Source organism: Papilio xuthus, unplaced genomic scaffold (assembly GCF_000836235.2).
Source record: "Papilio xuthus unplaced genomic scaffold, Pxut_1.1 DF825355.1, whole genome shotgun sequence".
Lineage (NCBI taxonomy): Eukaryota > Metazoa > Arthropoda > Insecta > Lepidoptera > Papilionidae > Papilio > Papilio xuthus.
In genome coordinates this window covers 360,546-373,778 of record NW_013533294.1, presented here as the reverse complement: position 1 = coordinate 373,778, position 13,233 = coordinate 360,546, and the positions used below count along the sequence as shown (strand labels likewise).

The 13,233-nt window shown below is 32.5% G+C and overlaps 1 protein-coding gene across 1 annotated transcript; it reads right to left on the bottom strand.

The window, feature by feature from the left end:
• Positions 1–3,993: 3,993 nt before the first annotated feature.
• Positions 3,994–13,201, bottom strand: Paip2 (polyA-binding protein interacting protein 2). The gene is made up of 9 exons (XM_013323495.1): positions 12,863–13,201; positions 10,380–10,578; positions 9,259–9,373; positions 8,689–8,810; positions 7,639–7,754; positions 7,251–7,360; positions 6,494–6,619; positions 5,727–5,953; positions 3,994–4,608 (listed from the first exon to the last, which is right to left on the bottom strand). Exons 2-9 carry the CDS (start codon positions 10,446–10,448, stop codon positions 4,375–4,377), a joined length of 1,119 nt encoding a protein of 372 aa, XP_013178949.1. The 5' UTR covers positions 10,449–10,578; positions 12,863–13,201; the 3' UTR covers positions 3,994–4,374.
• Positions 13,202–13,233: the final 32 nt, after the last annotated feature.

Here is a 13,233-nt window from a genome sequence, read left to right as displayed (position 1 = left end):
AATTAGCTAATAAGATTGTTGTTGGAAGAATTTCAATGAATTTTCAACGATTATATAACTATACAAATATTTATAAATGTATTTAAAACTAGCTGTCGCCCGCGACTTCGTCCGCGCGGAATAAAAAAAAACTATTGGTCGCAGCGTAATGTTATATATCCTAAAGCCTTCCTCTATAAATGGACTATCCAATAAAAATAGAATTTTTCAAATCGGACCAGTACTTCCTTAGATTAGCGCGTTTAAACAAACAAACTCTTCCGCTTTATAATATAAGTATGAATGATCTCCATTTTTTCTTATAAAAATTAGATTTTATCTTCCTCGCTTTATTTTTAATAAGAAATTTTCTAGAAAATAATGATTACTCGTAATTTTTACGTATTTTAATGTCACTTTTAATATATAAAAATATATTATATCTAGTTGTTTAAGTCTAGATAAGGTTAGAATTAAAGGTCCGTTTAAGACAAGGGTGGAGACTGGAGCTGTATTTTCTTTTGCAAATTAACTTAAACACATTGAAATGATGTCTGATTTTAACAAACTTTGAATATTATTTGCGAAGGTTTGTGTGAACGGACCCTTAGTTATGTAAATATATTAGTCGCCTGCGACTCCGTTTGCGCGGAATAAAAAAAAAATAGTAGTCTATGTGTTCTTCCAGACTATGTTCTATATGTATGACAAATTGCAACAAGATCCGTTCAGTAGTTCTGGAGATATCTTCAAACATATATTTAAACATTCGCATTTATTAAACATTTGAGTGTCTGTACGTATGTCCACGGACACATTTGCGTAACAAAAATGTTTTTGTAATATATATACTAATCTCCAGAACATAGACATAGTTATATCGACTATTTTTTAATTCCGCGCGGTCAAAGTCGCGTGCATCCGCTAGTGTATAATCACCGCAGTGGAATACAACGGTTATATAAAATGTAATATGCAATAAATGAAGTCTTTTAAATAAATTGTTTTATTTTCCTTAACAATTGCTTCAAAGAAACTGTGCTCTGGGCGACATTTTTACTACGTCTTTTCTACCATGCTTTAGGGGTTATGTCATCACTAAGCCCCCACTGAGGGTCTCAGAGTCTACCCTTAGTGAGACTACGTGATAGTGAATGCTGGCGACTTCGTACCCCAAATACTAAATTCAGGGCTGATTTGCGACATGTAACTAAGGGTTGGTCCCCACTGTTAGAAAACTAAAAAAAAAGAAAAATGAAGGTAGGTATAAAAAAAACAAACATGGCTATACTTTACATTATATTGGGAATTTGTCTATAAACATTTTAAAGTCAATTATTGTGACAGATTAAAAATAAAATTACATGTACATATAATATTTTTTATATATAATACGTGAGCTCGAACGACGACGTACAGATATTTATAGAAAAAAAAGTGAACAGAAGTAAAAAAAAAAAACGATTTCTCTGTAGCGTAATACAAAATATAGAACAATATTTTTTACCAAACTATCAATTTTAAAATTAAGGCACAATTGTGGTTATTTTCTTGAATAAAATTATTAAAAAAAATACAAAAATAACAAGAAACAAGACGAAAAAAAAGATACACCCAAAATTTAAAAGCAAAAAAAAAAGTCCGTACGCCGTCACTAATCTAACCTAAAAAAAAAATGTCTTATCCACCTAAACTATAACAAATCCTAACTTTTAAACCTACCAAAAGTTACATTAGTGGCTGACACAAACAATTTCCGCGCATGGCAACCCACAAGTGTCTATATTTAAAAAAAAAAGATAAACGTCACTCTGACAGCTAACCTACAATAATCTTAACAACTAATAGTATATACCCGGGACACTAGCGTGCGTTTTTTTAACAGCAACAAAAACACGTCAAGTAAGTGATAAGAGACTAATTAACTATAAAAAAAAAACATTAAAACTATTAGCGGAAAGAAATTAAAGAATTCAAACATCTTTTAAGAGCAAAAAATACATTACGTACAAATTTTACGTCGTTTAAAAGTAATTTTTAAAATTTTGAAGAAAAGTTTTTTATTCGTAAACATAAAAAAATAAAATCTATTTGTCAAAACTAATGTAAAATATACATAATAGATTATTTAAAAAGTAATAAGTAGGTAAATACTAATTTAAAAGTTGAAAAAAAAAGTGCAAACATTAGACGAAAGACAACCACAATATTAAAGAAGATTTTGACAAAAGGAATTATAAAAAAAAAAGATTTTATTCCATTTCCTATAGATATTTCTAGAAAATATACGAAAACATTTAAAAGCTACATAGTTAGATGAAATCTTTAAATTAATATCTTTATTATTATATTTAGGACAAAAATAAAACTGAAAAAAAAAGTCTCCTGATGATATTTTCAATGCAAAAGTGACATTTAAAGGATTGACTATTTTTAACTCACCTACAAGACGAGAATTATAGCATTTTTTATGAGAAATTTCTCTAAACTATTGGTAAATAATTTTATATAATCTTAAATATGTATATAATATTTATATATAAGTTAATTTAGATAAATTAATGATATAAAAAATTCATTTTAAAATAAACATCGGTTATAACGATTTAATATTGACAATCGTTTCAATATTATAACCGATTTTATTATAATCATTAACTTAACTAAATTAACAATTATTTAAACAAAAAAAAATGTTAGTTTTATTTTCGTAAAATAAAATAATTATGTTTTATTTTTTAACTTTTAAATTTTATTATGCTATATACAAACATCTTAGGAAAGTTAACAAACAATTTATATTAAAAAAAAAAAACACAAATTCACCGACTTCTATAAGACAGATGTTTAGAAATGACGTTTCGATGGCTCCTATGTAAACTATGATAAGTTTGTTTTATGATTTTTTTTTAATTTAAATTATATTCACGATAAACTCCGAAACTATTAAACTAATTAATTTATAAGCGTCAATAATCTAATGGTTAAGGATACGGATTTCCGATCACGAGGTCGGGGGTTCGAATCCCGTCATTCGACTATTGTCAAACCATATCCTAGCACAAGCATAGAGATTAGTTGGTATGGTAAAAGAAATTTTAGTAAATTTACAAAAAAACTGCTATTTTATAAAAAAAAAATCTTAGGTAAATTTGTATCTTTAATTTAGTCAAATTTGTAAGATAGGGTAGTTTTTATCTCTATTATTGATATTTCCGAGCGGAGTCGCGGGCGACAGCTATATATATAAAAGAAAGTTGTGTTAGTTACACTATTTATAACTCAAGAACGACTTTACCCATATGCCTGAAAATTGTTGAGGAGGTAGCTTAGAGCCAGGAGACGGACATAGGATACTATTTATTCATTTTTTATATATCCACGCGGACGGGGTCGCGGGGCACAGCTAGTTATGTATAAAATTGTCGTGTCACAATGTTAGTTACCATACTCGGAAACGACTTGATTGCTTTTTATGAAATTTTATACGAATGTTTAGTAGATCTGAGAATAATCAACTATCTATTTTTTAAATTTGATAGTTACTTTAGAAAAGATAACTGTAGATTTTAATTAATTAATTTACTAATATTTCTTGTATCAATTAAGCTGTTGAGACTTGTGATCTAAAAGTCGAATATTGGGATTCGAACTCTCGACCACATGATCGGAAATCCGTACTTTTAACTATTAGACTATTGGCATAATTGATTGTTAATAATCGTATTTCTTCAAAAAAAAATGTGAAATTTAGACAAACCATAGTTTACATAGGAGCCATCTTTTGCTTAGTTCGAAGTAACATAATTTTGCAACAAATCTGATATCAAATAGGCACAAAATATATTAACTTATAGCCTATCTAGTAAGTCAGTGTTAAAGTCGATATCGTCAAAATTAACTACAATTTTGTATGTATTTGTATGGAGAGATAAAACTATAATAAAAGAAATTAGTTTTAGAAGATAATTGAATAAGAAAAATATCTATCTACCCACAATATTAATAACGATTGTAATCAGAAAATTATTTTTTAAAATATTTAAATGTCAAATATATTCATAAAACTTATAATTTTTTGTTTTTAATTAATTTTGCATTGTAATTAACTTATCCTACAAACAGACTGAAGTCCGTCATTTTGTAAACTAGCGAACTGTCCACCAAAAAGGTAGTTACACTAAATATATTCTTAATATAATATTCACATAATTTTACACTGTATTTTTTTTTTAATTTTTTTTCTCCCAAACGCAAAAAAAATGCTATTTTATGGATATCACAACTTTACACACTAATTACAAAAAAAAAAACAAAAAAATGAAAGAAAAAAAAACTCACATACTGACCGAAAAAAAAAACGGCAAAAAATGTTAATTTTTTTGTACATCTCAATCACTTGGTTGAATTTTTTCTTTGTACGTTAACTTTTTCCTTCGGCTTCACATCTTTTATTAATATTTTTTCCTTTTTTTCCGTCTTTTCAACAGGTTTAGGTTTCTCTTTGATTATCTTCTCTGCTGTTGGCGGTGATGTTGACTTTTTAGGTTTATTAGCTTTCGCTGCAGCCGCATAGTTAATCGGCTTAACACCAGGCGTTGCTTCTTCAGTGATGGGAGGTGGTGATTGCTGGAATTGCAAAAAAAAACGAAAATAGCAATAAAAAAAAAAACTGTCATCCCTAAGTGTTAAGTGAGGGCAATGTCTCAGTGGTTAATCAGTTGACTTGCAATCTGTAGATCCTGTGTTGTAATCCCGTGATGTATGAATGTGTTACATTTACATATGTACATTTATCCTATGTTGTTACGGTGAAGGAAAACATCGTGATGCTGCACATATCTGACAAACTCAAACATATGTGTCAAGTCTTGCAATGCACCAGCATTCACTATCACATACTCTCACTTAGGGTACACTCTGAGACACACAATGGGGACATATAGTGAACCACCGACGCTCTTTTACTAATATTATAAATGCGAAAGTATTTGTCTGTATGTCCTTTCACGCAGAAACTACAGAAGCTATTTAAATAAAATTTGATAGACAGATAGTCTAGAACCTTAGGAAGGACATAGGCTAGTTTTTAACGCAATAAAAGGGTTGTTAGGGGTTGAAAGAGCGTTAAAAAAATATAACTTTCACAGTTAGAAGCTTCAAACTTATTTTTAAGCTGTTTATCAACATTCAATTTGTAAAAATGTTACCCTCAAGGGTGCAAAATAAGGGATGAAAGTTTATATTATAGAATATGTGAGGTTTTTATATTTATAACTAAGTTAAATAATAAAAATGCTAAAGACAATATTTCACGCAAAGTCACGGCCACATCTAGTATTCATAAAAACTAATTAAATCTTACTTAAGAAATATATACATACTAGCGGACCCGACAGACGTTGTCTGACAATTTGACACTGCGATGGTAGCGCCGTCTGTCGGATCCAATGTAAAACATTACAAAATCAACAACTACTAATTAATTAAAAATTAATTAAAAAAACATTGTCCAGCGGACAAAATTGTGAATCTAAACCATTCCCAGATCCCCTTGAACACACACAAAAAATTTCATCAAAATCGCTCCAGTCGTTTGAGAGAAGTTCAGTGACATACACACTCACAGAAGAATTATATATATATATAAAGATATACAACTTAACAAAGACAGTGCAGAGAATCAACTCTAGTTAATTACAAAAAAAAATCGGTTTTAATGACTTGGTCACTATAACAGATATTACCTTAGCAATCTCATCTTCAACTTTCTCTTCTACTCTCGTATCACTTTTGATAATTTTAACATCTTTCTTCTTTTGAACTTTCGTATCAGATTTAACTACAACCGCTTTAACTTTAACATCTTGCTTGATAACTTTCTTCTGTTCCATTTTCACTTCTTTCTTCTTCTCAATCGGTTGGACATCTGCTGCGCTTACTTCTGGAGTTTCGCTTGGTTCTGGTGATATTACTAAAAAAAAAAAAAACATTTGCCTTGAAAAAAATTAAAAAGCATACTATGCTTCGATATGCCTCAACGAGACGTAGTTTTTTACCAATATATTTAAATTTTAAATACACATATAGATGTCTGCTGTCGGCTATAAAAAATATTTGCCTTGAAGAAGCATTTTTACCCTGAATATGCCTCAGCGAGACATTTACTTATTTGCCTCAATTTAGTTATTTAAATGCCTTGAAAAGGCAAATGATTTTTGACATAGTATTGCCATATCAAGGCAAATATTTTAAAATTTTCTTTAATAGTACAATAAATAATTTGCCTCGGTAAGGCATCTATCATAAGGAATCGCCATTTTTTGCCTCAATAAGGAATTTGCCTTATTGAGGCAACTATATATATTTGAAAAGATAGACAAGACATTTGCTTAGGTTTTGTTGCTTTCTATATTATGTTGCCTTAACGAGGCATTTAACTTTGAATAGATTATTTGTCTTGAAGAGACACATTTTTTTTTAAATTTCTAATATCATTTAAATATCAATCTACCTTCAACTTTCTTCTCTTCTACAATTTCTTCTTTACTTTCGACATGTACTGTTTTTGTGACATCTTCCTTTGGACTCTGTTCATCTGTCTGTTTCTCTTCTGTGCTGTTCTCTGTTTTATCTTCACCTGTTGAATTTATTAGAAAATTTTATTAAATTTAATCGTATAATAACCGATTACTTTCAAGGCTAGATATGATAAAATATATATTTTTTAATTTGGTTTATTAAAGTTAATAAATTAAGCGCATTATATATATTTTTTTGGTTTATAGGATAAGGGTTTGATAAAGGGGTTGGAAAATTGTTATGGAATTATCATCATTTTTATAGATAGAAGCTTGAAATTTATTTTTTATATAAAAGAAAGTGGTGTTAGTTATACTATTTATAACTCAAGAACGACTTTACCGATATGCCTGAAAATTGGTGAGGAGGTAGCTTTACTTAGAACCAGGAGACGGACATAGGATACTATTTATTCATTTTTTTTATCGAATTTATGCCTTGAAGACCTGCTTTATATTTAACTTACTAATATTATAAGTGTGAATGTTTAAATGGTTGTGATGTGAATGGATGGATGGATGTTTAAAGATATCTCTGGAACGGCTGAACAGATCTCGATTAAATTTGTCATACATATAGAACATAGTCTGAAAGAACACATAGGATACACTAATTAAGTTTTTTTATATATATCCAGGTGGACGGAGTCGCGGGCGACAGCTAGTATTGTATAAAATAATAATACATACATGTCGGTGGAGGTACAACTCTTGTGGGTACAAACTCAGCGGCCAATGGATTGAGGGTGGATCTGGATACAGCTTCTTCTAAGGAACACGATGCTTGACCATTACTTGTCCTGGAATTAGATAAAAAAGCATAAACAAACAAATATTAGCAGATTTTTTTGTAAATTTACTAATATTTCTTTTACCATTCCAACTAAGCTCTAGGCTTGTGCTAGGATATGGTTTACGATAATAGTCGAATGGCGGGATTCGAATCCCCGACCGTGTGATCGGAAATCCGTACCCTTAACCATTAGGCTATTGACGCTATCTCTAATTATCTTTTTTTTTAATCCCACGAGGACAGAGTCGCGGGCGACCGCTAGTTTATTAGTAAGATGTTACTTACGTAGGATAATGATTATGTCCGTTAGGTACAGGACGATGTCTCTCTCTCTGTTCATCTTCCAACATCGCCTCTATACATTGCTCCATTAGAGCTTCCTCTTCTAATTGCTGCATCACCTGGTATACAACAAAAGAATATAATAATCAGCTTACTAAGTCCCCACTGAGAGTCTCTTAGTGTACCCTAAGTGAGAGTATGTGATAGTGAATGCTGGTCCAGTGCAAGACTTGACACATATGTTTGAGTTTGTCAGATATGTGCAGCATCACGATGTTTTCCTTCACCGTAACAACATAGGATAAATGTACATATGTAAATGTAACACATTCATACATCACGGGATTACAACACAGGACATGATTACACATCAAGAGCTTAACCCTTGAGACACTAAGACCTCAGATTGAATCGAGTGACAACACATATGTCAAAATCAATTTAAACTTTACTTCTAAGCCAATTGTTTAAATATCTACGGAGGAGATACACAGAAAGAGAATATTTCCCCTTCCTATGCCTCTTATTAACAGCGTCGGTGGCTCAGGGGTCAAGCACTCGACTTGCAATCTGTAGATCCTGGGTTCGAATCCCGCCATGTACCAATGTGTTTTTCAATTTCCAATTTACATATGTACATTTATCCGACGTTCTTACGGTGATGGAAAACATCGTGATGCTGCACATATCTGAGAAGAAATTCAAAGATATGTGTGAAGTCAACCCGCACTTGGCCAGCGTGGTTGACTATGGCCTAATCACCCTTAATTTAGGGTAGGATCTGAGCCCCTCGGTGGGGATGTATAGTGAGCTGATGATGATGCCTCTTTCTTTGTCAAATCTACTTCCCCTATATACTATTTCCTTATAAGAAAAGGTTTGATAGAGAAAGATGACTATAATCAGTCCTTCGGAACACACTAATCAGACTGTAGTTGGAATAGCTTCACACTTGAGGTATATCTGTGTGGTCATATTGCACCGGGTGAGACAATCCCTGCCAACATGTTTAAGCTGGCTCTACCGCTGTTATATCTGTGAATGTTAAATTACTTGTTTATCAAATTCCTCTTCGTTTTCCATCCACATATAATCGGCGAAGTCGTCAGGTGGCGCTGCGTGTGTTGGTGGCGCGGGGTACGTGGGAGGATAGTAAGCTTCAGCCATCACGTAGCCTGTAGAAGCAAAAAAAAAGTTATATAATAATAAAATCACACTCAGAATCACCACTGAATTTGTACAAAGTAGCCTATATTTTGATTGCATGCATCAGACACCTTCCTGTCCCAGACTCATCAAAATCAGTCCACCCGTTCTGGAGAGTACGGATCCAACGCGCTTCGCATAATGACATAGATTTTGCTGCCTTATAAGGCAATTGCCACTGATAATTGCCTCTAGAAGTCAAACAGGCACATATAGAAGCCCTAACAAGACACATTATCACATAGTTGCAAACACATATCTGTCTCGTTGAGGCACATTCCATATTGATGCCTCTATAAGGCAAACATCTGCCTCTGCAAGACACAACTACACATCTGCCTCTCCGAGACATAATCACACATCTGCCTCTGCAAGACACAATAACACATCTGCCTCTGCAAGGCAGTCTTAACTCACCTGGAATATGTCCTCTCTGTATATGCACAGGGTAGACAGGGGGACGATGTACACCCGCGTCTCCGCTACCTACAATACCACCACCGACTCCGTTGTCTATTATTACACCGTTGGGCTGAAAATAAACAATACAAATTAATGTGGGTTTCCGAGACCAAAATACTTATTTAAAACATACTGTTATGTCTATTTTGTCAAATCACTTTGGGTGACTGCACCAGCAAGAAGTGAAGAAAAAAAGGGTCTTGATAGATAGACGGATGGACAAAGTGATCCTATAAGTGTTCTGTTTTTTTCCTTGCAGATGCATTTCTATAATCTACGGAGGAGAGGATACACAGAAAAAGAATATTTTCCCTTCCCATGCATCCCGTTATTAGGAAAATCAACTTCCACTTCCCATCCTTATTGGAAAACGGGTAGGAAGTGCAAGAGGATTAAAATTAGGCTTCCGGGATGCACACTCATCAGACTACGCGGAATTGCTTCCACTTTACTACTATTATGTGTAGCCGTGGTATTGCACCGGTTGAGACCAATCCGTGCGAAGATGTTAAAGCGGGCTCTACCACTGTTAACACACATCGTTCCATCACAAATAACTATAGCTTACAACAAACCTACAGTGATAATAGCTTATTTTATTAGATATTTTCAGCATTTTTTCCTTATTTTAATATCAACCTGGTTAACACTATTACCGGTGCATTGTTGAATTTTTTGACACACTTATATATTTTCCTTAATTAAACAACATGAAATGTATTACAAAAAATAACACTTTTCAAGCTTTAAAAAAAGATTTCTACTGTCAATACATCACTGTGTGTCTCGGAGTGCCCTAAGTGAGAGTATGTGATAGTGAATGCTGGTCCAGTGCAAGACTTGACACATATGTTTGAGTTTGTCAGATATGTGCAGCATCACGATGTTTTCCTTCACCGTAACAACATAAGATAAATGTACATATGTAAATGTAACACATTCATACATCACGGGATTACAACACAGGACATGCTTATAAGTCAATTGCTTAACCGTTCAGCCACCAACTAAATATCATATTTAAAAATGTACCTTTGCCTTTTCAATTTAAAAAAAAACCACAATGTTGCCATTACCTGCCACTGTACGTTGTCTTCATTGCCATAATAAGCACCAATATTAGCTGACGTCTCGGGAATTTTCATTCTTATCCTCAGTAAATATATCTTCTATCCATATACTGAATTCTATTTACTTTAAGTTATTATGTAATTTAGGCACAGATTTCTTTGTGTATACCCTATCTTCAATCTTCATATCGGGTACACTGGACAACTGGAAACAATAGAATAAGAAATATTAACTAAATTGTTCATTTTTTTTTATTAAGGTGACAAACGAGCGAGCGGCCACCTGAAATCGCTGAAATAGCGAAGTGACCGTTGCCCATAGACATACGCAATTGCACATGCGTTGCCTACCTTTAATCAACGGAGGAGAGGATGCACAGAAAGAAAATATTTTCCCTTTCCATGCATCCCCTCATCCTCCACTTCCCATCCTTTCCTTATAAGAGAAAGGGTGGGAAGGGAAAGAGGACTAAATTAGGCCTCTGAGACGCACACTCATCAGACTGTAGTTGGAATTGCTACCACTTCACGCCTGTCTTATGTATGGTCGTGGTATTTCACCGGGCGAGCCGGGCCAATTACTGCGAAGACAATACAGCAGGCTCTACCACTGTTGAATTTCATTTATTTATAGTATCACATTGGATTTATTCCATAAATGATACAATGTTATTAATAAATTAAACAAACATTCATCCCTCCTTGTCACCCAATTAACTCTTTCGCATTAAAATTTAGCCTATGTACATCTTACTAATATTATAAATGCCAATTTTAGGATGGATGGATGCTACTACATATCTTCAGAAAAGCTCCACAGATTGCAATTTGGCATAGATGTAGAACATAGTCTGAAAGAACATATAGGCTATACTAATAAAGTTTTTTTAATCTGCGTGGACAGGCACAGTCTGACAGCTAGTGTTACATTATTTTCTGACAAAACTAACCATAAAAGAGCCTGTCTCATCAGACCATATTTGACTACTAGCTGCAGCCCACGGCTATGTGTTCTTCCAGACTATGTTCTATATGTACAAAATTTCATCAAGATCCATTAAGCCATTCCTGAGATATCTTCAAACAAACATCCACACAACTTTCGCATTTATAATATTAGTAAGATAAATACTATCCAAGTCTTAGACTATGATTATTAAATGTCAAATATTATGAAATTGTTGTTTTAATTAAATGTTGAAATAAGTTATGCAACATGTTTACCAACTCTCAATATACTTTCACAAATCTACTTATTGCAAATATGATTGTATTCAAAGCATAATAAATGTGAAACTAATCAGTTGAAAAATCAATCTTACTAATTGTTGACGATAGAATTTTAAAGCCTTCAGAATCTATATATAAAAGAAAATGGTGTTAGTTACACTATTTATAACTCAAGAACGGCTTTACCGATATGCCTGAAAATTGGTGAGGAGGTAACTTAGAGCTAGGAGATGGACATAGGATACTATTTATTCAATTTTTTTTTCGATTTTATGCCTTAAAGATCTTTTTATTTAACTTACTAATATTATAAATGCGAATGTTTAGACGGATGTGATGTGGATGGATGGATGGGTGTTTGAAGATATCTCTAAAACGGCTGAACTGATCTCGATTAAATTTTGGCATACATACAGCACATAGTCTGTAAAGAACACATAGGCTACACTAATTAAGTTTATTATATATCCACACAGACGGAGTCGCGGGTGACAGCTAGTTTATAATATTAGTAAGAAAAGAAGAAAAAGTTTTTACAAGAGTTAAAATTCTCAGACTACAGTTATTTATTCCAATAACTTGTTTTAATAAACTATTTCAGTATATAAGTGTAACAGCTATATTGTGAAATACTTGCCAAGATTTATTTAGTACTAGCTGTCGCCCGCGACTCCGTCCGCGAGGAATTAAAAACAAAATTAATAAGTAGCCTATATGTTCTACATCTATGCCAAATTTCAGCAAGATCCATCAATCCATGTAAACATTCGTATTTATATTAGTAAGATATACTTAACTTTTTAAAACCTACATGACCTAAAAATACCTAGGTCTATGATTGTCTATTAAACAATGCCAAAATAGCTTCATGGTCATTCTTATACGAATTTAGGACATAAATATTATTTTATAATATAAAATAATTATTTACTAGTTATGATGAAAATTTGATGAAACGGAACGTGTAAACAATAAAAGACTTAAAACATTCTACTTTCTCTACCACGTATATACGTTTTAGAATGCAAGTTTCGTATGCATAATGGCCCAATAAAAGTTTATGTCGAAATTTAAAGTAACGAAAAGTTATACTCAAGATACTTTAATAATCAACAGTGAACGGACAATCATTTAATAAATATATCACTTGTTAAGGTGCACAGTCGACGCTGCTATTACACAAATCAAATGCAATTTACTAAATAAAACTGATGCACGTGTCTTTCTACGTAACATATTAAAATAGTTATTTTACTCACTCATATCAAGAATTTTATCCTCCTTTCTATTATTAAACAGTGTCTTAATGTTTTGTTGTATAATTTCTTTAGTTTTCTTGCACTGATAAGTGATTAATTACAATTAACTATAACCTATAATTTCACTCCACACAAGACCGATTTGGGAGCCTCCGTGGCGCAAATGGCGACCGATCCGATATTTGCACGATACTGACTCGAGATATTGTAAACAACTTCGCGCCTATGAGTGCGCCGGCTTTTTTTATGGTGGTTTTTTGAAATAATTTTAATTCAACGAGGGATTAAAACGTTATAAATTACTTTTTTAAAGTAGAATACATACTCTTGTTAATTTAGACAAACCAAAATAATTGTCAATTTGACTTTCG

Bases quoted from the DNA above. Each gene is read 5' to 3' on its own strand.
- Paip2 (XM_013323495.1), bottom strand. From the start codon at position 10,448: ATGAAAATTCCCGAGACGTCAGCTAATATTGGTGCTTATTATGGCAAT. The intron at 6,620-7,250 runs GTATGTATTATT...TAAATTCAACAG, and splicing joins AGTTGTACCTCCACCGACAT to GTGAAGATAAAACAGAGAAC. The intron at 5,954-6,493 runs GTAGATTGATAT...TTTTTTTTTTAG, and splicing joins AGAAGAGAAGAAAGTTGAAG to TAATATCACCAGAACCAAGC.